This window comes from Thalassophryne amazonica, chromosome 12, assembly GCF_902500255.1.
Source record: "Thalassophryne amazonica chromosome 12, fThaAma1.1, whole genome shotgun sequence".
NCBI lineage: Eukaryota > Metazoa > Chordata > Actinopteri > Batrachoidiformes > Batrachoididae > Thalassophryne > Thalassophryne amazonica.
The window spans coordinates 89,304,409-89,328,816 of NC_047114.1; the positions used below are offsets into that span (position 1 = coordinate 89,304,409).

Below are 24,408 nucleotides of genomic sequence, written 5' to 3' on the forward strand. Positions count from 1 at the left end.
TCAGAAAACAGTTTTGTAATGTTAACACTTTAGCTTTGAGTAGTAGTCTGCATACACTGTATGGAGTATGTGTGTATATTTGACTTCTTCTTGTGAACACAAATGCCTGTGTGCACAAGCAATTGTGTCATGGACCACATCTGGATTGAGGTATAATCGAATCAATTTGTGGCTTGAATATATTGAGGCATTAGCCACATTACCAAGTTCCCTTGTTTGCGGTATCTCTTGTTTCCAGTTGTCACAGTGGTTTATCCATGGCCATGCCTGTGAAAGCTCTCATGATATTTTCATTGTGTGATCTACTTGTCGAGTATTCAGGGCTCCATCTCTGCTGTGAATTTTATGACGTTGGCCAATATTATTGTCCATGATGTGGATAATGAAGGACAAGCTGTACATTCTGTTGGTTGCTATGTTGCTCACTCTTATCTAGACTGTAAACTCTAATCCTGCTTTTGAGCTACGCTGGCTAATTCACAACTGCTCACACACAGCTCGGCTGTACACACGTACATTTGCTTTTACGTCAGTGTCTCCTGCGTTTACGTGTACATGTGGCTGTTACAACTGGGACAAAAAAGAGAACTGCGTGTTCTTGACTCTGACATGCACCCATTTCTTGTAACTTCTGGGCTATACAACAGGCATGAAGTGCAACACGATAATTGAGACATTTGAATAGTTCAACGCTTACTTCAAACATTACTAAATGTGAATAAATTACAGCACGCAGAATATGATGGTAGGCTCTACTAACAATCTAAAATGTCCAGGCTTCTTGTGGGCTTCTTCCTTCTCATAACTGTGCATATCACTGGTGCCAGTGGCAAACAAATGGCAAGTAGACTTGCAACATCACAGTAATAAAAATAATAAATAGGGCCAGTTAGAATTGAATTTTATTATTCATTTATTTCTATACCAGGATATCACCGTAGTTTTAAAATGTAGTTTTGGCAATGCTAAATCAAATTTCAATGACTGTGCAGGTCCAGGTGTACTACTTTGAATTAAATTGTTGTGCCATGTGACAGGCTGTTTCCAAGTGTAACCTTAACTGGATCCCAGTATGGGATGTCACAAGAAGTGATACTTCGTTACCAAAATTTAAAAAAAAAGTGACTCTACTAGTTTTTCTGTGGTGTCTGTATTGTTTTTGGTACCGAGGATACAGTGCGTCCATAAATGCAATTCAATACATACAAGTACATAAAAACAGCTGTTGCAGCAACGGCTCTGCTCTGGACAGATTCATTTTGATGAAAAGAAGCTTCTCTGTGATATCATCTCTTTTTTTATCTACAATGTCAGGGCTCGACATAGCCATTTGCCGCTGGCCTGGCGCCGATTTAGCCCACTTTTGGGCCACTATGACCAGTACAATTTATCAACTGATGGCCCGCTCGGGCCACTACAAAAATATGCAACATTCTGTTTATTTTACCATATTTTGTGGCGGGAAAGTCGAATTTCTTCACATCTCCGTGTCATCAAACTTCACAGAGTCCGCCATGTTTGTTTTGGTCGTCTTGTTCTTTGTTTCTTTTGGTCTTGCACCACGGACCACATCTCGCATCTCGGGTTGGGTATCATTAAGAAATGATTCGATCCACCAATATCAATAGTCTTTTTGCTTAACGATTCCCTTATCGGTCCTTCAGAGCGGCCGTTGTTCTTGAGGGTCTTTTTCGGGAAAATGATCATTTCTCTACGTTGATTGCAGACCCTGCAGCTGGTCTGTAATCAACCGCTTCTGCAGAGCGACTGCACTTTGAATTGTGAACCAGTGAAGCAATGGTTCGATCCACTGGGTCGTTGGTAGATGTATAACTTAAAAACGGGACCGATGCTAACGCGTTAGCATGTCTATGGCGTTTTCATTGTTAAAGTTAGCATTAGCTGTTGGCATTTCAGCACGTTTGTGTGCATTTGTTTTCTGTATAATAATTAATGGCTCAGCGCTTGTTGTCATCAAAGACTCAAATGTATTAAAATTGTAATTTTTTTTATTATTTTATTTATATATTAATAATAATAATAATAATAGCAACAACAACAGCAATAATAGTAATAATAACTCTTCGGAAGCTGCAAGTCCTCTTCTTAACTCCTCTCAAAGCCATTAAAATATGTCAGTCATGACTAAGTCACTTTTGTGCAGATTAAAGTCGCTAAGTAGGATCTTGTCTTGTGGCGGTCAAGAAACAAGAATCGTCCTCCGTCCTCAGCTCCAAACGCTCCGCAGCTCTCTGCTGAGACACAGTCCGGTCAGAATTAATAACTTCAAAATGAATTGCCGCTTTAAATAAAATGGCACCTCTTTCCAAACGCTATAATACAGAAAATAAACTACAATCGACTAAAACCTTTTTACTTCCCAAAATGAGATGTCCTGCATTCTTTATGAATTAAACTGATGCTGACATGAAGCACAGAGAGCTGCAAAAGCTCAGCTCAGAGGTATGGAAAGACATTCATACCAATAATGCCTGAAAGGAAATGTTTTTGTTTTGATTTTGTTTCTTTCTATTTACACTCAACAAAAATATAAACGCAACACTTTTGGTTTTGCTCCCATTTTGTATGAGATGAACTCAAAGATCTAAAACTTTTTCCACATACACAGTATCACCATTTCCCTCAAATATTGTTCACAAACCAGTCTAAATCTGTGATAGTGAGCACTTCTCCTTTGCTGAGATAATCCATCCCACCTCACAGGTGTGCCATATCACGATGCTGATTAGACACCATGATTAGTGCACAGGTGTGCCTTAGACTGCCCACAATAAAAGGCCACTCTGAAAGGTGCAGTTTTATCACACAGCACAATGCCACAGATGTCGCAAGATTTGAGGGAGCGTGCTGACAGCAGGAATGTCAACCAGAGCTGTTGCTCGTGTATTGAATGTTCATTTCTCTACCATAAGCCGTCTCCAAAGGCGTTTCAGAGAATTTGGCAGTACATCCAACCAGCCTCACAACCGCAGACCACGTGTAACCACACCAGCCCAGGACCTCCACATCCAGCATGTTCACCTCCAAGATCGTCTGAGACCAGCCACTCGGACAGCTGCTGAAACAATCGGTTTGCATAACCAAAGGATTTCTGCACAAACTGTCAGAAACCGTCTCAGGGAAGCTCATCTGCATGCTCGTCGTCCTCATCGGGGTCTCGGCCTGACTCCAGTTCGTCGTCGTAACCGACTTGAGTGGGCAAATGCTCACATTTGCTGGCGTTTGGCACGTTGGAGAGGTGTTCTCTTCACGGATGATGTGAAGGAGATGTGTTGCACTGCATGAGGCAAATGGTGGTCACACCAGATACTGACTGGTATCCCCCCCCCAATAAAACAAAACTGCACCTTTCAGAGTGGCCTTTTATTGTGGGCAGTCTAAGGCACACCTGTGCACTAATCAGCATCTTGGTATGGCACACCTGTGAGGTGGGATGGATTATCTCAGCAAAGGAGAAGTGCTCACTATCACAGATTTAGACTGGTTTGTGAACAATATTTGAGAGAAATGGTGATATTGTGTATGTGGAAAAAGTTTTAGATCTTTGAGTTCATCTCATACAAAATGGGAGCAAAACCAAAAGTGTTGCGTTTATATTTTGTTGAGTATATATTCAGAGATCAAGGAGCCACCATGTAGAGTTTATTTAGGTGCAGAGTTTAAGGATCCAGTGACCACTTTCATATTTATTTACTTTAATATTCAATAAAATGTTGTTCACATAGAAAACCTTTAAATCCTACTTTTAGTACACAGAAAATTCCCAAGCAGTATTGATAAGGGATAAGGAATCGGATCAATAAGCGGAATTGATAATGGTATCGATATCGATAAAATCTTATCAATACCCATCCCTAACCATGTTCCATGCTCCAGCAGAATTTCGCGCATATTGAAATGTATGTTGTTGATGCGTGGCATGTGCGTTTGGCCGTTTCAGTCACCGATCTTCTGCAATGTTTGTTAGCATCTTTAAATGCACAGGAAGCTGCAAGAAACGAAGACGAACAAGATGCAAATGTAACAGAATGCTTTGAAATTTGAAATGAAATATGTTTAAACTACACCCACCCAAACCTGGACAACAACCAGGAAAGAGTTTTGCTAAGGGAATTGGAAGAGGAAAAGGAAGCTTAGTGATGACGACTAAAGGGATTGAGACAGACTGTATGAAAGAAACAAGAGGAAGAGAGGTTTTGTCCCGACCTGGCCACAGAAATGGCCATGGCTTGGTCATGACCAAGAGAAGAATGAGGTTTTCTGCCAAATCTGCAGGGCCTATCTGTCGTATGCTGACAAGTAAGTAAAGTATATGATTGGTCCTGGTAGACCCTGCCTATTTTGAAGCTAGTTTAAAAGTCTAACCAGCTTGCCTTTGTGGAAACCCCAGGGCGACAACATTAACAAAGGAGCCAAGCATATTTTTTTTTTTAATTTTTAGATCTGTAACTCCAATCCAGACAATGCATACTTTTTAGTTTTGATATGGACCTACATCTGTATTTTACATTTCTGACTGTGAGTTAGCCAACTCTGAGGGTTGCTTAAAAAATGCCCTTGAAATTTTATGGGAGTCACTTTTTTTTTTTTACACTTGAGAATGCCCTCTGATAAATTCTATTTTTTTTTTTTTTTTTAACTTCATGGTCCATAGACTATTTTATGTTTTTTTTCTGGATTGGTTTATATTATATAGGTAGCTTTATTTGCATGATTTCAAGGTGGAATATCATGAACTCTCGTGCACAAAACCATGGGCCAGTGCTCCTACACTGTGGGCCACTAACTATAAATAAAAATAAACAAAACGGTGTTTCACTTTGAAGTTATTAATTCCGACTGGGCTCTATCGTTCTAACTTGACGTTTGAGCGTTTGGAGCTGTGTGAGCAGAATGGAGGACGATTCTTGTTTCTTTCTCGCAACAAGACAGGAGTCCCAGTTAGTAACTTTAATCCGCACAAATGTGACTCACGATTGACATATTCAGGGATGAAAGTGGTAAAAAACAAAAAAAGCTGAAACCCAAAATTACCCCCAACACCACCTGCACGAAAATGTTTGAATTCTAGAAGCTCTGAAATGCAATCTGGGACTATTCCAGGCGATAAACTGGAGTGAGTGCAGCATCCATTTTGATGAGAAAAAAAAAAGCAGCTTTTCTTATTCAAATTCATTCCAGTAGTATTCTGCTCTTACTAGGATGCAGCAGTTTTCTAGTTTGGCACATAGTTCTGGAGGAAATCACTGAAGAAATTAACACATTGAAAATATGGTTTGACCGAAACAAACTGTCATTAAACTTAAATAAGACAGGGATGAAATGGAGGTGTAAGAAACACTTATTTATTTCTGTATGTATGTACGCATTTATTTATGCATGTCCATTGTTAGTTGGTTTTATATTTTCTGTTGTTTTTATTCAGGTTCTTTTTGTCTCTTTCTCTAAAATTGTATGTAATAACTAATCATTAGATTACTTATTATTACTATTATTGTTGTGGTTGCTATTATTATTAATATATAAACAACGATAAATTTAAAAGATATTACAATTTGTAATAATTTGACTTTTACAATAACAAATGCTTATACAGAAAACATGCACCCGAACGTGCTGACAGCTGCAACTGCTTAATGCTAACTTTAACATTGAAAATGCCATAGACATGCTAACGCGTTAGCATCAGTCCCATTTTTAAGTTATAAAATACATCTATCAGCTGTTTCAGAAGACCATAACAGGTCGGTTTAACATGAAAAAGGTAAATAATACTCACAGCCATATGATCTTTAGGGTTTTAGCGGGGGAAAATTAAGATAAAGCGAAAGGGGAAAAAATTAACCAACGAAGCAGTAGATCGAAGCACTGCTTCAGTCTGCGAATCACTGCTTCGATTGGTTCAAGGTTCAAAGCAAAGTCGCACTGCAGAAAAGTTTATTACAGACCCACTACAGGATCTGTAATCAGTGTAGAGAAATGATCATTTTCCTGACAAACACCGCCAAAATCAACGGCCACTCTGAAGGACCAATAAGGGAATTGTTAAGCAAAAAGCTTATTGATGTAGGTGGATCGAATAATTTCTTAACGATACCGAAAAGGAACCGGTTGTCGATACCCATCCCTAGTGTTTACCGGGAAAATGATCATTTCTCTATGTTGATTGTATATTCTGCAGAGGTTCTGTAATCAACCGCTTCTGCACTATGACTCCACTTTGAAGCTTGAACCAATGAAGAAGTGCTTCGATCCGCTGCTTCGTTGGTTCTTTGATTCGCTGCTCTTCAGAAGCGGCAAGACCACTTCTAACCCCCTCTCAAAGCCATTAAAATATGTCAATCATGAGTCACTTTTGTGCAGATTCAAGTCACTAACTGGGACTCTTGTCTTGTTGCAGTCCAGACACGAGAATAGTCTTCCATTCCATTCGCACAGCTCCAAATGCTCCGTGGCTCTCTGCCAAGCCACGTTGGAGTCCAGTCGGAATTAATAACTTCAAAGCGAATCGCCGCTTTAAATAAAATAACACCTCTTTCCAAACATTGTAATCCAGACAAAAAAAACTACAGTTGACTAAAACGTTTTTTCCTCACAAAATGAGATGTCCTGCGTTCTTTATGAATTAAATTGATGGTGGCGTGCAGCACAGACAGCTGCAAGAGCTCAGCTCAGAGGTATGGACTGAGATTCATGCCAATAATGTATGAAAGGAAATGCTTTTGACAAAAACTACAGATTTTGTTTATGTCCATTTATGTCCAGAGATCAAGGATCCACTATGTAGAGTTTAAGGATCCAGTAACCAATTTCATATGTATTTACTTTAAGACAATAAAATGTTGTTGACATAAAAAAACCTGTAAAGCCTGCATTTGGTACACAGACAATTCACAAGAGGTATCAATAAGGGAATCGGAATTGGATCGATAAGCAGAATCGATAATGGTATCGATAAAATCTTATCAATACCCATCCCTACTCTCAACACTATTTTTTAATACAAACTGTAATTTTTTTTCCAAAGGTGGAACATGTGATATTGATGAGCATGGCGTACGCACACGTGTGCGTGTATATACACACACCCACACACACACATATATATATATATATATATAAACAGTGAGGAAAGTAAGTATTTGAACACCCTGTGATTTTGCAAGTTCTCCCACTTAGAAATCATGGAGGGGTCTGAAATTTTCACTGTGAGGGACATAATCTAAAATAAAAAAATTCCGGAAATCACAATGTATGATTTTTTTTTTTTTTATATATAATTTATTTGTATGTTACTGCTGCAAATAAGTATTTCAACACCCGTGAAAATCAATGTTAATATTTGGTACAGTAGCCTTTGTTTGCAATTACAGAGGTCAAACATTTCCTGTAGTTTTTCATCAGGTTTTCACACACTTCACACACTTCACACTGCAGCAGGGATTTTGGTCCACTCCTCCATACAGATCTTCTCCAAATCTTTCAGGTTTGGAGTTTCAGCTCCCTCCAAAGATTTTCTATTGAGTTCAGGTCTGGAGACTGGCCAGGCCACTCCAGGCCCTTGAAATGCTTCTTACGAAGCCCCTCCTTACTTGCCCTGGCTGTGTGTTTGGGGTCATTGTCATGCTGGAAGACCCAGCCATGACCCATCTTCAATGCTCTTACTGAGGGAAGGAGGTTATTTGCCAAAATCTCGCAATACATGACCCCATCCATCCTCCTTTCAATACGGTGCAGTCGTCCTGTCCCCTTTGCAGAAGAGCACCCCCAGAGTATGATGTTTCCATCCCCATGCTTCACGGTTGGGATGGTTTTCTTGGGGTTGTTCTCATCCTCTAAACATGGTAAGTGGAGTTGATTCCAGAAAACTCTATTTTGGTCTCATCTGACCACACAACCTTCTCCCATGCCTCCTCTTTATCATCCAGATGGTCACTGGTGAACTTCAAATGGGCCTGGACATGTGCTGGCTTGAGCGGGGGACCTTGCTGCCCTGCAGGATTTTAAACCATGACAGCATCATGTGTTACTAATGCAATCTTTGTGACTGTGGTCCCAGCTCTCTTCAGGTCATTGACCAGGTCCTCCTGTGTAGTTCTGGGCTTTCTCAGAATCATCCTTACTCCACAAAGTGAGATCTTGCATGGAATCCCAGACCGAGGGAGATTGACAGCAATCTTGTGTTTCTTCCGCTTTCTAATAAATAATCATAACAGTTGTTGTCTTCTACCAAGCTGCTTGCCTGTAGTCCTGTAGTCCATCCCAGCCTTGTGCAGGTTTGCAGTTTTGTCCCTGGTGTCCTTAGACAGCTCTTTGGTCTTGGCTATGGTGGACAGGTTGGAGTGTGATTGATTGAGTGTGTGAACAGGTGTCTTTTATACAGGTAACAAGTTCAAACAGGTGCAATTAATACAGGTAAAGAGTGCAGAATAATAGGGCTTCTTAAACAAAAATTAAGAGGTCTGTGAGAGCCAGAATTCTTACTGGCTGACAGGTGTTCAAATACTTATTTGCAGCAGTAACATACAAATAAATTATTAAAAAATCATACATTGTGATTTCCGGAATTTTTTTTGTTTTGTTTTTAGATTGTCTCTCACAGTGGACGTGCACCTAAGATGAAAATTTCAGACCCCTCCATGATTTCTAAGTGGGAGAACTTGATCATTTCGATCATGGGATAATTTCCTCGCTTGCAGACAGCAGCTTTCAGCCAATTAATGGACAGCATTGATGGATGTATTTGACTTCTGAGTAAATTACATGAAAGCCTGTAAAAATCTGTAAATTAGCTGCATCATTGTTAAAGCCACAGTGTTCACAACGTATGAAAATAGTAGTGGTTTATAGTCCGGAAATTTGGAGCGTGTGCGTGAAAATCCCCCATTGAGAGGTTGACATCACACTGCTGTAAAATGGTATCGGGTCACAGAGTATCGGATACATTTTATGATTGCAAGTACGAGTAAATCAATATGGGATTGAGCCGATACCCGATACTGGGATCGGGATCGGGGCATCCCCAGTAAATACAGTAAAAACTACCTGTCTGAGTTATATGATTGGAGTCATTAGTGAGTGCTGTTATCATCTGACAGGATTTGTCACCAGTCAGGACATAGCAGCAGGGTTACCCTGACTCATTGCTGTTAGAGCCACTCTCAGACCTTTAGTTAGACCTGACCTCAGATCTCCATTGCATTAATCAAAGCCCTGTATTTAGCTTAGCCATCATCTTATTCACTGTGGAAGATGTAGGAAGTTGGGTGTTAATATGAATGAGATTGTGTGTTCAGCTTGGTCAATAGTTGAGGGCTGGAGATGGTTTGAGGCCCATCTCCTAATTGAGTCTCTGGCATCGACACCGGATGAGCACCTGCAAGCTGCACAGTCATGAGCCGAGAGCACACAGACCCTGGGATGTTGGTTGTCATGGTTACTCCCTTCCCTGGCAGAGATGCTGAGCAGGTGCATGTGTGTGTCAGGATCAGTGTGACATGGGAACTTGGTGGATTGAAATGGGGAGCGTGCCTTTAAGACTGGGCTGTCTGTACTGTTAGGGGCTGTCTGACAGAATATTGGCTTGGTGTGTGGATGCCTGGGAGCCAGGAATGAGTACTTCTATTCATGTGAGATGAGTCTCATGCATACATGGCCTTGATCCAAAAACCAAATGGATAGAGCAGAGGGAAGATATTAGATGACTACCGAAATGCAGCCCATTATAAATGCTAGTCTCATCCTTATTTTATGCTTTCCAGGAACAGTTTCTTCTCTTTCCTTTCAGACCTCATGCAAAAACTCATGTTATATTAGTATGTTTTGATCTGTATTAAAAAAAAAAAAAACTTTCCTCTTTCTGGTTTAAGAGATAATTGGCACAAGAAGCATATATTTCATTTTAAATCCCTATTCTGTAAGTAACATTTTCTTTTGAGTTAGCGTATGATTATTTCTGCTGCAAGTCTGTGCCATTTTCACTGGTGTGAATTTTGTGTGCCACAGGAGGCAGTGCTACATATAGTACCAGAGATTGTAGCATAGAAGAAGCCCAAAACAAGAAATCAGGAGTTTTCAACCTGTTAAAGTAACATAGCATGTTATTTTCATGTGCTGAAACTTCTCATGTTTTGTTGCAAACATTGAGCTTTTCCTTTCCTCTGTTTTTTGTTATGGTTGAAGCCTATCATCCAACAGACACAACTTGTTATGAGGCAGAGGAGCATGTCCCTGTCAAAAAGCCTATGCATCTTTTGAGCACCCATATTTCACTGATTTGTATCGGGTACATGTCACGTTTGCCCGATTCTCATATTGCAACATGTCTGCAGCTACAGGAGATAAAATAATAATATTGGGTTAAAATAGACTTTCTCACTGCTAACCAGTATAATTTTTACAGGAGATAAAATAATAATATTGGGTTAAAATAGACTTTCTCACTGCTAACCAGTATGATTATATATATATATATATATATATATATATATATATATATATATATATATATATATATATACTCAACAAAATATAAATGCAACACTTTTGGTTTTGCTCTCATTTTGTATGAGATGAACTCAAAGATCTAAAACTTTTTCCACATACACAATATCATCATTTCCCTCAAATATTGTTCACAAACCAGTCTAAATCTGTGATAGTGAGCGCTTCTCCTTTGCTGAGATAATCCATCCCACCTCACAGGTGTGCCATACCAAGATGCTGATTAGACACCATGATTAGTGCACAGGTGTGCCTTAGACTGTCCCAAAAAAGGCCACTCTGAAAGGTGCAGTTTTATCACACAGCACAATGCCACAGATGTCGCAAGATTTGAGGGAGCGTGCAATTGGCATGCTGACAGCAGGAATGTTAACCAGAGCTGTTGCTCGCGTATTGAATGTTCATTTCTCTACCATAAGCTGTCTCCAAAGGCGTTTCAGAGAATTTGGCAGTACATCCAACCAGCCTCACAACCGCAGACCACGTGTAACCACACCAGCCCAGGACCTCCACATCCAGCATGTTCACCTCCAAGATCGTCTGAGACCAGCCACTCGGACAGCTGGTGAAACAATCGGTTTGCATAACCAAAGACTTTCTGCACAAACTGTCAGAAACCGTCTCATGGAAGCTCATCTGCATGGTCGTCGTCCTCATCGGGGTCTCGACCTGACTCCAGTTTGTCGTCGTAACCGACTTGAGTGGGCAAATGCTCACATTCGCTGGTGTTTGGCATGTTGGAGAGGTGTTCTTTTCACGGATGATGCGAAGGAGATGTGTTGCACTGCATGAGGCAAATGGTGGTCACACCAGATACCGACTGGTATTCAATCAATCAATCAATCAATCAATTTTTTTATATAGCGCCAAATCACAGCAAACAGTTGCCCCAAGGCGCTTTATATTGTAAGGCAAGGCCATACAATAATTATGTAAAACCCCAACGGTCAAAACGACCCCCTGTGAGCAAGCACTTGGCTACAGTGGGAAGGAAAAACTCCCTTTTAACAGGAAGAAACCTCCAGCAGAACCAGGCTCAGGGAGGGGTAGTCGTCTGCTGGGACTGGTTGGGGCTGAGGGAGAGAACCAGGAAAAAGACAATAAAACAAAACTGCACCTTTCAGAGTGGCCTTTTATTGTGGGCAGTCTAAGGCACACCTGTGCACTAATCATGGTGTCTAATCAGCATCTTGATATGGCACACCTGTGAGGTGGGATGGATTATCTCAGCAAAGGAGAAGTGCTCACTATCACAGATTTAGACTGGTTTGTGAACAGTATTTGAGGGAAATGGTGATATTGTGTATGTGGAAAAAGTTTTAGATCTTTGAGTTCATCTCATACAAAATGGGAGCAAAACCAAAAGTGTTGTGTTTATATTTTTGTTGAGTATATATATATATATATATATATATATATATACATACACACACACATAATGTATTTTTTAGGACTTTTCAGCTCCGGGTCTGGTATTTGTGGCTACCAACCTGAACATCTGTCCTTGGCACCTGTGGCCCTACATTAGCTGTCATAAAATGTGGTTAGCCTGACCCTCTTTAAGCTCTTGTGTTGGAGTGTACTTTTTGTTACACGTTTGCAGGACGCTCATGTTGGCTCAGCTGTAACATATACACCAACACACCTGTTCAGTTGCATAAGGAGGACTTCTGATATACTATAGCTCTAGTGATCCCCTTTTTACTTTTTTAATGACAGATAATTACAGTAAACTAGAGGATCAATTTAGGTATAACCGTGTCTCTCTCTCTGTGATGACACCTGTTTTCTTTTCCCCTCCATAGTTGTAGATGATGTAAATTGCGTGCTATGCGATAGCCCAGGGGACCTATTGGACCAACTCTTCTGCACCAGTTGTGGTCAGCACTACCATGGGATGTGCCTGGATATGGCTGCAACCCCTCTAAGGAGGGCAGGGTGGCAGTGCCCAGAGTGTAAAGTCTGTCAGACTTGCAAGTGAGTTGTCTTACCCCCCCACCCAAGCAAGGAACCTATGTTTTCATCTCCCCTTAATTTTTTTTCTCTTCTTACTGCATTAAAACCTGTATGTAATTGATTCAGGTGGACCAGCGAATTTTGTCCGTTATACAGTAAAACACGCCTAAACCGTCATCATATAAACCAGATATTCTCAAAAGTCCCAATGTGTTGTTATGGTTTGCCATGTAATAAATACCATATATAATGGATTTTCACTCAAAAATCTGGACAAAATGCCCTGTCTAGATGTGCCCAGTAACAGAGAGATGAAATGAAGTTCAGCACGGACACTCGCTTATTCAAGGAAAGTGGGTACCATATTTTGTTGATTACACGACCAGCCGTTTTTTGTTTTTTTGTTTGTTTTTTCCAAACCATGCTCAGACACGAGACCGAAATGAGGCAGGGCGTAATTCAAGGCCGGTGATTATTAACAAACTGCTCCGGAGTCTGACGCAGCACCTGCTAAATGACGGACACCGCAAAAGGCTGTGATTTGTTACTTTGCTTTTTCACTCCTTTCTCTCCCGTCATATTTTTATAGTTTTTGCGGATTGCCCGCCGATTATATTAGATCATGAATCAAATACATTTGGCAGAAAAGACTGCAAATATGACCAACTTTACAACTTCGGAATTTGAAAAAATATGCTCAGATGACCTGCAGTGACCTGCAATGCAAATGACCTACCAGGTCTGAGCACGGTCTGAAAAAACTAAGGACTGGGCTTTGAATCAAGGAAACCCACTTTCCTTGAAGTGGTGAATGTAAGTGCTGACCTTCATTTTGTACTTCTGTTACTGGGCACTTTCAGACTGCTCTGTCTGGTACTTGCAAAGTTTTCATGAAAATGTATTGCGATCAGATGGGGTGTTTTGTCCAGTGTGAAAGAAAATCTGTTATATATGGCACTTATTACATGGAAAACCATTCAAAAGTATTGGAACTTCTGCTTTTGTCCAGTGAGTGTAAATATCCGGTTTGTACGATGACAGGCGAGTTTTACTGTAATTTCTTTTGTTGCTACCAGTAATTGTGCATATGCTTTGACTTGCCTCTGCAGGTTGCTCTGCAGGTTCTCAGAAATAATGGGACATTGTAGCTTAAAGTTACAGTACTGTAGCCTGTTTTTGCCTGAGGAGAACACTACTCCTTTTTGTTCTTAACTTCTGTTTGCAAAGATACAGAATGTTATGCGTAATGTAGTATCTGTCACACGTGATATTACTTGAATTTTTACTAAGTTTATTGTGGGCTGTCTTCAAGATCATCACAAAAAACTTCTGAACTGTTGTGCAAATCTGACTCACTGATGTGACTTCAGACTTTCTGGAGTTCAGGTTTGTATTCTGAATTAATATTTAAATCTTATCTCCTATATATTTCTGTCTGTGTGTTTAGGAATCCAGGAGAGGACACAAAAATGCTGGTGTGTGATTTGTGTGACAAAGGCTACCATACATTTTGTCTGCAACCTGCCATGGACTCCATTCCAACCAACGGATGGAGGTGTAAAGTAAGAAAACCATTATTCTGCTGTTTAGTTTCTAAAGAACAGTTAGTTTTCAAAATACAAGCATGAGACCTCATAGTTGCATCATATGGCTATATTTAATGCCTTTACTGCAAGTACTAGATGTAGATCAAAATACCAGAGTTTCCAGGTATTGGTATCAGTATTGTGCACACGTCTGTAACAAACATTTCATTCATTAACTAGAGTGCCAAGGGCCCTGTGGGTTACCGGCTCAATTAAATCCCAAGGCCAAATATCATTTTCAGAATAAAAATGGCTGCCATTTCCAAACGAAGGAATCTACGCAAATAATTCTGGGACAGGAACAATTTCAATGACCAATATTGTGCCCTTGTTAAATTAAAAGAAAAGCTATCGGACAGTATTTGAGAAAATTGGACCCAAATGCACAAATTGACTGTTTCGGGCATAAAAAATGCCCACCACTTTCAAACAAACAAATCCATAACTATATATAGGGGAGGTGATGGTCTAGTGGTTAACGCGTTGGGTTTGAGACCAGAGGATTCGATGTTCAAATCCCAGCCTGACCAGAAAATCTTGCCCTTGGGCAAGATCTTTAATCCCCTAGTTGCTCCTGGTGTGTAGTGAGCGCCTTGTATGGCAGCACCCTCACTTCATGGTGAATGTGAGGCATTATTTGTAAAGTGCTTTGAGCGTCTGAAGCAGATGGAAAAGCACTATGTAAATGCAGTCCACTTACCATAACTATAATTTTTGATGAGAACAATGTCAACAACCCATATTATGCCCTTGACAATTAGAAAAAAGTTATCACAGTTTTTGAGAAAAATGCCTTTAAGTGCTGAAAATGGCTATTTTTGGAATAAAAATTCCCACCATTTCCAAATGAACAAATCTAGGAATATGATTTTTGTGATGGGAACAATGCCAATGACCCATGTTATGCCCTTGCCAAATTAGGGGGAAAAAGTGATCAGACAGTTTTTGAGATATCGCAATAAATGGATGCCGCGCCAAGACATAGGGTTAGTGGCCTTTCAGCCGGTACCCAAAAAATAAATAAATCATGGTCTTGCACACTGTGCAGAAGCTGCTCAAGTGCGAAAAGCATCTATGGGGTTCTGGTAATGTCCTTCTGGCTTCTGTTATTTGACCCTATGCTCAAAAGGAGCCTAACTGTCTACCACACTGTAAATGCAACCTTTACCTGTGGTTGGATTTGTGCTCCTTGTTATTGTAGAAATGGCTCACGGCGACTGATCATTTAAAGGCTTTGGTTGAAACTGAGTGCTGTGAGGTGCAACTGCATGTGTGCATGTGTGTTGCCTTGTGCATGTCAATTACACACATCTGTCATTGCATGTCCTCCATCAATCCTCCCACCATGCAAATGCTGTGCCTGTCACTCAGTGGGCTGATAAATACATCACCCACTTTTCTGCTGTGGTCAAAGGAGATGAATGTAATGAAGGTAGAATGTGATGAAAGGTCTTTAGAATTGGCTTCTCTGACTCAGAACAGCAGGAAGATAACATATTCACTTTGTGTTGCTGACGGCCCAGTGCCACCCAGTCCTCAGATTCAAAGTCCTGCAACTTGTATACAGAAAAACTGCATGTTTGTTATTAGTAATAATTATGATATAACCAGTGGTGGGCACAGTTAACCAAAAAGTTAGCTTTGATAACCGCTAATCTGCTAACTGAAAAGTTAACTTTATAACAATAAACCAATAGATTGCTTAAAAAAAAAATTGTGGAAAGTTACAGCTAACCGCTAACTTTTAGAATTGACTCAGTATGCAGTCGGCTAAGCCAGTTTCAAGTTTAAGCACTTCAAGTGCTGCTGGGTAAATTCAAAGATGATCACAAGCCAAAATGTACCAAAAAGCCAGAGCTTCTGTCTTTGTGCATCACTTTCAACATGCATCCTCTCAGACAGTGGGCAGGAGACATGACGTGCAAAGCACCTTTCACTCATGGTTTCATTTAAAACCAACTAATTCTGGACAGTTTATCAAAATTAATGGCAACTCTGCCATTTTTACAAAGTGAAAATATAATATTGCACATATTTTTTTAAGTAATGCGCTAATTCCTGAAGGTTTGAGCATTAAACAGACACGTGCCTAAAAGCATTATGGGAAACTCAGATTAGCTGCTCTCATCACTTTATGTTCATGTCATTCTGGATGAAACTGAAGTTTGCTCTTTAACATCCTGCTTATTTCCTTTACAGCACTGTTTGTTCCAGAGTAATATATAGTAATATAAATGATTGAAATTCGCTTTGTGTTTATGAATTTCCACGCAGGTTAAATGTAGCAGACATGGAATATTTGTTTTAGCAAGTTTTCAGGGTCTCATGCAGCAGTCTCTTAAAAATGTTATGAAATGCATAAAAGTTACATTTTTGTCATATAATGTTCATTTGCAATTGTTGTCATGTGGTTTCTCATGTGGATTATGGGATATCTCAGTGAGGTGAATGTGGTACTTTAAAATGATGTACCATACGTATACCGTACTGAGCTTCTCACAGCGGTCTGTTTATTGCAAAGCACACAACAGGAATTAATATGTAGGATTTTAGGTTTTACAAATGTTTCTGACCGTTAAGCTTTACTCACTATCAGTGTTGCCACAGTTACTTTGAAAAAGTAATCCAATTACTGATTACTGATTACCGTATTTTCCGGACTATAAGTCGCACTTTTTTACATGTTTTGGCCGGGGGTGCGACCTATACTCCGGTGCGACTTATAAATGAAAAATATACCGGTAGGATCTCAATTAATTTACTGTAACAAAACAATTTTACGTGACAGAGTCGATCTATGTTTTAAAATGGCCACCGGAAAAGGAAATGCAATGCATCATGGGCACTGTAGTATGACGGCCATCCTATAGTTCACGCTGGTCGCGATAACCAATCAGAGAACAGAACTTTGGATGCGTATTCCTCACCTCACCCACAGCGTGTGAAGCTGGAACACGGTGCTTGCTGTTATTCCGGCATGGCGAACAGAACAGCTTCAACCCTTGGATATCAATGTGAGCAGAGTGTTTAAGTTGACGCTGAGAGCTGCGTGGGAGCATTGGGTGAGCGACGGCGGAGGATTTGCGTGTGCACTTGGAAGGAGCTGGCGTCGATGATTGTGAAAAGCGTTTGAAGCAGACGAACATGGTGTTTATTCCGGGACGGCTAACAAAACAGCTTCAACCCTTGGATATCAGTGTGAGCAGAGTTGACGCTGAGAGCTGCATGGGAGCACTGAGCGACGGCGGAGGATTAGCGTCTGCACTTGGAAGGAGCTGGATCGACACCGCTGGGTGGTCATGAGCTGCGCAGGTAGGTGCTGCATGGTTCGGCTCGCAATGTGGTCCGCAAAATACAAACATATCCGTAGGTAAAATGCAGCTCACGAGAGGGCACTCGAGGCTTGTGTAACTGTTCCTGCGACTTCTGACTACCATAGAAAAATAAAAATTTTAACGTTACTGATAACATAACAAGACAACGGAGAAGGCCCGAAAAAATGCCACCAAAAAGAAAATCATACTCTGCAGATTACAAGTTGCGACTGGTGAAATATGCATCCGAAAACGGTAGCCGTCACAATATTATCATCTGAACTTTTCATGTTAACATACCTGTATGTCCATGGGACTTATAGTCCAGTGGACCTTATTTATGGTTTATTTTTCTTTATAATGGATAAAGTGGCTGGTGCGACTTATACTCCGGTGCGACTTATTTATGGTTTATTTTTCTTTATAATGGATAAAGTGGCTGGTGCGACTTATACTCCGGTGCGACTTATAGTCCGGAAAATACGGTACTCCTTGAAAAAGTAACTTAGTTACTTTACTGATTACTCAATTGTAAAAGTAACTAAGTTAGATTACTAGTTACTTTTTTAGTTACTTTCCCCAGCTGCCAACAACAACCCACGTCAACATGACAATGATACCTGTTTTGCCAAAACTCACTTTATAGTCACCCTTTCTTGACTTCAATGAAAACAAATACTTGTTTTATAAAAAGTAAAATAAAGACCTCTTTCTTGACCTCATATTTAACTGTTGACAGCACTGTAACAATAAAACTTGCAATTTCAAACCTACATTGTTTATAAATGTAACTATTAAATTCTAACATTTTTCTAACATTTAAATTCTCTAAACATTTTACTTGTCGAAATTATTATTATTTTAAGCAGTATTAGTAGTTGTAGTAAAAAACGGCTTCAAAACTGGACCTTTAATCTAGGGGTGTTGTGGGGGAGGGGGGCACATCCTTGCCCCACGCCCCCATTCCATCTGGATTTGCCCCTGCTTTGGTGTTTTAGCACAAAGAATGGATAACATTTATTTATACAGAAAACAGGACCAGATTTACAGGTAAGAAAGTTTTATTGCGTTTTCACATCATGTGGTCCTCAGAAAGAGAGTTTAGGTGCATTTGAGTGGAAAACAGTGTTAGTTGTTGACGCGTCGCGGAGGATCAGCTGTTTTTAACGAGACGATACGGAGCGGCTCAGCTCAGAATTCTAAATCAAGGAGGGAAAAAAGTATAAAAATGTCTTTGTAAAGCTCAGTGCAGGTGTGCTGATCACCGCGCTTTAAGAGGTGAGGACGAGTCGAGCAGCTGCAAAAAAACGCGGATGAAAAGCTCACAGCTCACTTAAAGTGGGCAGTTCAGTCGAACCCCGACCTCCTGCCCACGGACCAAGTTTAATGCTGCTATCGACCCACAATGAAAAATAATAGTAACGCACAGTGACATGGAGAAGTAACTTTAATCTGATTACTGATTTGGAAAGATTAACGTGTTAGATTACTTGTTACTAAAAAAAGTGGTCGCGTTACCGGCATCACTGCTCACTATGCCAGCAAAAAAAATGTTAGCAGACTGAAAGTTAGTGGAACTAAATTTAGCGTTGGTTTTCAAAGCTAGTTGAAAAGCTAATCTGCTAATGAAAATGTTAGCTTTGCTAATTAGCAGGTTAGCGGAACTGTGTCCACCACTGGATATAACTATCTATATTGGGCTTTCCCAGGAATAGAGGCGTCAGGTGTCCTCAGGAACTGCTGCAACCTGTTACCACAGGTTAGGATTAATGTAACATGTTGCTGGAGAATTATCAGGAACCATTACGCACGGTCAAGAATAGTGTTCTGCATTGTTGTGCTATTGCGCGTAACAGCGCATCGTTAAGTTCTGTCACGTTGTGAACGAGGTGAATTGTCTCCACACACACACACCCATATTCATCCAACCGAATTCAGATCGCTCCAGTTTTTCAGAAGAACTTTGTGACTGCATGTGTAGTTGGGCTCTGTGCTATGGAGTGGCGCAGAGAGGAGGAGGAGACTGACAGAGCCAGATGTGTGGCTTCATGTGGGTCTCGTCTCGTGCATTTTCCCAAACATCAGGCACATGCAGCAGGTGGAACACCTGCAGGAGCGCACTGAAGAGCACTGAAATTAGTCTTTTAGCCGACTTGGTGTCAGCAATCAAACTGAATGTGGTGCAGCAGGGTTTAATTGTGCGCACGCTTCTTCCTCCGCCGGACTGGAGGAGGTGTAGAGATGTCTGGCTGCACGTGAGTCTCCTCTCGCTCCTCTGGTTCAGACTCATTCTCCCGCTCATCGGTTACAATAGCAGGTGGAACACCTGCAGGAGCGTCCTGAGGAGCTTCAGCAGGAACCGTGGAACGATATTTGGAGCCGAGTTTAATTGTGTGCACGTGACAGAAAACTGATTTGTCGTGGCGTGCAGTGAAATGTGACGCCGCGTTACAAGTCGTGTCAAAACTTGACAGTTTCCGTGTCACTTCGTAATAACGCGTGACAGTTTGGGCTCCAAGAACCATCACAGGAACCACTATGAACATTGTCACATTCTATTAAGGATCACTACTCATCAAGACGGATCAATACGCTCAGTTGCGACCTCCACGACGTGAGACGAAATGAGGGTGGTGTGTGACATTCTTGGAAGATTTTGTGACAGGCAAAAACATGCTCCACAAATATCAAGAATATCACGCACCAACACGCACTATTAAGAAACCTATTCAGACGCGTTAAGTCACATTAAGAATGTCAGGAATGTGTCACGAATGACAGAAAAATGACATTCGTAACGCGTCTTGGTTATGTGTAAACGCACCTTAACACTTCTGATCTTAGTCTCTCTCAGTAACTGCTCATTTGTTACAAAGACACTCATTGTGGCATTGGCGCTGAGTTCCTCCAGGTAGGTAGAAATGCTGTTCTCCTGGCATTGCAAACAATTTTTGTCTCAGTATGAGTGACGGGTGTCATCCCTAGAGATGGGAAGAAAGGACTTATCCCAATCTGGAAATGAAGGGGTGATCATATTAACTGTAACAACTATAGGGGTATTACACTGCTCACTGTGCCAGGAAGGTGCTTCCAAGGATTATTCTTAATAGGACTCAGTTACAGCTATTTGCTGCTCAGAGACTGGAACAGTCTGGCTTCATGCCCACGAAGTCAGCTATCACCTGGATTCTAACACCATGATTACTTATAGAAACGCTGTGTGAGTATTGGCAGTGCTTCTATGCAGTCTATGTTGATATTTGCAAAGCGTTTGATTCAGTTGATTGGACAAATTATTCAGTCTAATTATTGGACAGATTTGATTCAGTTGATTGGACAAATTATTAGGATGTCTAGGAAATCCTGATAATTTGTGGAATCCCCAAGAAGTTACTGGACATCGTAAGCAGCCTATGCACAGGTCCCCCTAACAAACGTAAAGAAAAAGCTCAATCTGGATGGAACATTTCCCGTTCCCCTTGAAAAATTTGCAGTCTCTGATGAAAGATCACTCGAATCAGTCGCAAATACACCTATTCTTGAAATAAAAACGTCCCCATCCGTAACTGATGCATCATCTTTAGAATGATTATAGTAACCACAAGCTCACTCACCGACACAACATCGGCACTTTCTGTGACAGTTCAGCTCTTCTGGGCAAAACAGCCTCAATTCCGGAGACCAAAGTGGAAGAAACATGACGGACAAAGAACAGAAGACGTTGATCATAAGGTTGTTATATTTACCTGTGTAGTTTCTCAATCATTGTTAAACTGTTTTTTTTTTTTTTTGTTTGTTTGTTTTTTACGTGCATTGAATATTTAGCACTTCAGCAACTATTTCTGTGTGTGATCGAAGCCAAGCATGTTGCTCGTTTGTTGACAAATCGGTACAGTGCTGCATGGCAGACACACTACATGATACAATTTTTGCTTGAAGTGCAACCAACTTGCCCCACTTGAGTGTGAAATGAAAATACGTGGGTTTGTGGATGTGTGTGTATGTGTGTTCTTATTATATGCAAATTTTCTCAACTATTTCTACACTGTAGTGAAGAAACACAGTTTTGGCGCTACGTCACACCCTTGTGTACCGAATTACATAAAAACAGATGCGTAACGACTCTCCATTTTGGGCTTCCTCCATCCTTTGGAATTGTTGTCCTTCAGAGTGCACATTTTTTTACGGTTCTATCCATTCTTGCTTGCCGTATTGGAGAAATAATAAATCGCCATGTTCTCCGGAAACGGGGCTGTTTTGTCCAGAACGGCTGAATTGTCACAGAAACTATCGATGCTGTGTCCACAAGTGAGCTTGTTGTTACCATAATTGTTCAAGTCGTCTCCAGTACGGAGATTTCAGTAATGGAAAATGATGTGTCAGTTACCGATAGAGATGTTTTTATTTCAAGAAGGTGTGTTTGCGACTGATATGAATGATCTTTCATCAGAAATGGCATGTTTTACAGGGGGGAATGTTCCATCTAAATTGAGCTTTTTTTCTGTTTGTTATGGGGTCTTGATGCACAGATACTGTGAGTGCTGTGCAGAGTGGAGTTTTTCCCATCTGCTATTTGTCAGGGGTGTGTCCTGGCTCCTACTCTGTTCAGTACCTGCTGGGCTGGATGTTAGTAGGGTTGTGGAAACCAGTGACTTGCTTGTGAGGAAAAGTCATAATACAGACAAAAATGCGTGATTTATACTCTGTGAAATACAGAAACTCAAGTTGGAAGTCACAGCAGTGCGGGTGTTCACACTGGTGTAGCTTAATTAGCAGTAATTACTGTATGACTATTGCCTTCTGGCCAAAAGGTGAACTGTGAGGAATTCCACCTGTTTTTGGATAGCAACCACATTGTTTAGTTGAAATATTCCGTTTCTATCCTTCTGTCACAGGATGTTTTGTGGTCTTCACTGCAAAAATACAATGATTTTGAATGTCATCTAATATTACAACCTTTTTTTTCATCCTCAGAACTGCAGAGTATGCATTCCAGTGTGGAACACGAACCAGTGGGCAGTGGTACCACACCAGCTTACTCTGTGAAAAATGTGTCCAAATCATGACCCTGGTCTGTGCTGCCCCATGTGTGCCTGTATCTGGACCCTGAACACCCACAAAGACATAATCTTTTGCCAAAGCTGCAAGAGGTAAGGAGCATTTGTTCATAACTCTTAATGTCACTACACACACATTTTTTATCGACTTGGTTATTTCTGTGGCAAAGTGTTCTCTTTTAAAATACATGATGCAATAAGTGTAATGTCAACATTATGCAGCAACTCCTGTTGAAATTCCTTTACACCTTTCAGATGGCTGCACCTGGAGTGTGAGCGTCAGAACTCAGGCCAAGCAGAAATCCACCCCAGAGAGGACTATGTTTGTTCCAGCTGCAGGCCTCCTGCTGCAGAGCATACGTTAAAGGCAGAGTATATAGGACACTGGCCCGGAGCTCAGCCACAGCCAGCTTCAATGCACACAAACTCTGAGACTGGCCCACAGCTGGCTCCAAAGCACATGGACCTCGAGCCTGGCACTCATCTGCCTCCTGAAATGCACAATGACCCTGAACCAGAATTGCATGCTGATCCAGAGCCCGTTCAGGCTACCGTCCAGGAGGAGAAGCTGGTCCACATCTGTTGAAAAGCATGGTGAGTTACACCCCCCACCCCCACCCAAAAAAAACAAAACAAAGGGGAAAGATTTATTGAAAGAATTTCTTTTTAATTTCTTGCCTTTAATTTATTTTATTTTATTTTTAAGTCTTGCTTTCATTTTAGAGCAGGTAGCATACTGGATAAAGAATGTGCTGCCATTTCCATTCAGCTGTTGTCACAAAACAATAGAATCATAACATTTTGCACGGTTTTTTTTTTTTTTCATGACAAATTCTTCCTCCACATGAAATTTACTTTATAGCAAACAACATTCATTGCAGTGGTTTTTACTCATTGCAAAAACAATAATACGCTGTGTGCACACTAGGTTGGTTCTTATTTGCAAAGTTTTGATATTTAATACTCTTGACCCCCCCCCCCCCTTAATAGGTTCCAGTTTATTATATAGCATGCTGTGTGAAATTTTCTGTATAAATTAATTTTTAGTTGTAGTTCAGAAGCATTGAAATTTTGCTATTTTCTGCTATATAACACCATACAAACTAAAGCTTAATGGTGCCTGGGGCCCCGTGTACAAAGCGTGCTTACACGCAAAAATCTGGCGTACGCCCTTCTCCATGTCCATGTGCAGATGTGTTAAAAGTGACATGAGCGTGGAAATGTGTGGCGCATCACGCAAAAATCCAGACTGGCGTACGCATGTTCCCACAGCTATTTGCTACCGCCGGCACATAGAGGTGATGCAGGGAACCGTCAACAGTGTGAAAACATGAAGTCATCGGAGTGATGTGCACATCAGAGACACACTGATGAACATTACAACACCCATGTCTTTGAAATTATATGGATGGATATAAAAGCATGCGCAAAGTGATGCGTTAAATGGCACTAACAGTGGCTGTGTTAACGTTGTTAGAGGACCTTGCAAGTGGTGCAATCGGATGTGGCGTGTACTCGGAGGGAATTGCGAGGATTTACTTCCAAATGAGGATAATTGGCTCATAAACCAATTTCGATTACCAAGGCCATTGTTACTGGAGGTGGTGCACAGAACTGCAGCCGGCCCAGAGTGCAATACGGCAAGGACCATGAGCTGTTCTGTGCACACATGTGCTGACCATGCTGGGCATCCTGGCATCAGAGGCATTCCAGCGTGAGCTGGCTGATTGGTCAGGCAGGTGCAGTCAACCTTGCGCTGAGCTTCAATCATCCACGTCAACAGGTAAATGGCAAATGGGCTGCATTTATATAGCGCTTTTCCATCTGCATCAGATGCTCAAAGTGCTGTACACATCGAATGCCTCACATTCCACCCCGATGTGAGGCTGCTACCATGCAAGGCGCCCACTACACACCGGGAGCAACTAGGGGATTAAGGACCTTGCCCAAGGGCACTTAGTGATTTTGTCA

At 41.0% G+C, this 24,408-nt stretch overlaps 1 protein-coding gene across 1 annotated transcript in view; it reads left to right on the forward strand.

Moving 5' to 3' along the window:
• Positions 1-24,408, forward strand: part of kmt2cb (lysine (K)-specific methyltransferase 2Cb) — a 252,332-nt gene that overhangs the window by 111,160 nt on the left and 116,764 nt on the right. The window contains 1 exon segment of the mRNA XM_034182661.1: positions 19,497-19,538. Within this exon segment, the coding sequence (XP_034038552.1) occupies positions 19,497-19,538 (42 nt within the window).